This window comes from Wasmannia auropunctata, unplaced genomic scaffold (genome assembly GCF_000956235.1).
Source record: "Wasmannia auropunctata unplaced genomic scaffold, wasmannia.A_1.0 LD336083.1, whole genome shotgun sequence".
Taxonomy (NCBI): Eukaryota; Metazoa; Arthropoda; class Insecta; order Hymenoptera; family Formicidae; genus Wasmannia; species Wasmannia auropunctata.
In genome coordinates this window covers 2,408,356-2,410,092 of record NW_012026807.1, presented here as the reverse complement: position 1 = coordinate 2,410,092, position 1,737 = coordinate 2,408,356, and the positions used below count along the sequence as shown (strand labels likewise).

At 47.7% G+C, this 1,737-nt stretch overlaps 1 protein-coding gene across 1 annotated transcript in view; it reads left to right on the top strand.

Annotated features, from left to right (window-relative positions):
• The window catches only part of LOC105448740 (putative gustatory receptor 28a), a 2,007-nt gene extending 1,541 nt beyond the window's left edge, over positions 1-466 (top strand). Inside the window, exon 3 of the mRNA XM_011687482.1 lies at positions 137-466. Coding sequence (XP_011685784.1) covers positions 137-466 — 330 coding nt within the window. The remainder of the gene's footprint in view (positions 1-136) is intronic.
• The last annotated feature ends 1,271 nt before the right edge of the window (positions 467-1,737 follow it).

The following is a 1,737-nucleotide window of genomic DNA, read 5'->3' as shown; positions in this document are numbered from 1 at the left end:
GGGTTGGGGTATTTTGAATGGGAGTGTGAGAGGGGATGAGGAAGGAGAATTTACTTTCACAGGGGGAAAGGGATGTACGGTAATAGATTATATACTGGGGGATGAGGACGTAAGGGAAAGGGTGGAATGGTTGAAGGTGGGGGATAGGGTGGAGTCGGATCATCACCCGGTGGAAGTACGAATGAGAGGAGAGGTGAGGAAAAGAGAGGGAGGAAAAGGAGGAAATAGAGGCTGGAGAGGAGTGTGGGATCAGAAGGGCAGAAAGACGTTTAAAGAGAACTTGGGCAAAGTAGTATGGAAGGAGGGGAATCTGGAGAGGGAATGGGAAGAGTTAGAGGGGAAAGTGAGAGAGGCTATGAAGGAGGTGGAGAAGGAGAGGGGTAAGGAGGAGGAGAGAAGAGAGGGGTGGTGGGATAAAGAGTGTGGAAGGAAAAAGGAGAAGTTAAGAAGAGAGCTAAGAAAATGAAGGAGAAAAGGGGGGGATGGGGCGGAATATAGGAAAAAAAGAAAGGAATACAACGAGATGTGCGAGAGAAAGAAGAAAGAGGAAAATGAAAGATGGGAGAGACGAGCAATGGAGGCTAGAAGAGAGAAAGAGGTATGGGAGATAGTGAATAGGGAGAGGAAAAGGAGAAGGAGAGTGAACGAGGAAATAGAAATGGAAAGGTGGAAGGAATATTTTATGGAGCTACTGGGAGGGGTAGAGGGAAGAGTAGTTAGGAGAGGAAAGGGAGGGACGGAAGGGGAAGAAGAGAGAGAGGAGGAGTTGAGTAGGGAGGAAATAAGGAAGGCGATGTGTGCAATGCGGGATGGGAAGGCAGCAGGAGCAGACGGAATACCGAGTGAGGTGTGGAGATATGGAGGAGAAGAGATTGAAGAATGGGCATGGAGTTTTTGTAATGGGGTGTGGAATGGAGAGGAGTGGCCGGAAAATTGGAAGGAAGGAGTGGTGGTACCGATTGTTAAAAAGGGAGAGGGAGAAAGGGTGGAAGACTATAGAGGGGTCACCTTAATGCCAACACTGTATAAGGTGTATACGACAGTGTTGGCGGAAAGGCTAAGAAGAGAAATAGAGGAGAAAAAGGTAATTCCACCAAATCAGACGGGCTTTAGGAAGGGGGTGGGAACCATGGATAATATCTATGTGTTAAATTATCTCGTGAACAGGCAGCTGGGGAGGAAGAAGGGAAAGATAGTGGCGATGTTCGTAGATATTAAGGCGGCATTTGACTCGGTAGACAGAGAAGTTTTGTGCAGGGCTATGAGGGAACGAGGTATTAGAGAGGGACTAGTGAGGAGGGTGGAGAGAGTAATGAGGGAAACAAGGAGTAGGGTCAGAGTGAGAGGGGAGATAGGGGAGAGTTTCTGGACGGCGAGGGGGGTGAGACAGGGGTGTCCATTGAGTCCACTGGTGTTTAATTTGTTGATGGCGGACCTGGAAGAGGAGATGGAAAGAGGTAGATGGGGGGGAATAAAGTTGGGAGAGGGGAAAGTGTATACTCTGGCGTACGCGGATGATATAGTGATGATGGCAGAGGAGGAGGACGAGATGAGAAGTATGATAGAGAGGTTGGAAGGTTATTTAGATGGGAAAAGATTGGAGCTGAATGCGAGTAAAACGAAGATTATGAGATTTAAATCGGGGGGAGGAAGGATGGGGAAAAGGAATTGGAGATGGAAAGGAAAAGTGATAGAAGAAGTAAAGGAATTTCGATATCTAGGGTATACACTGCAGAA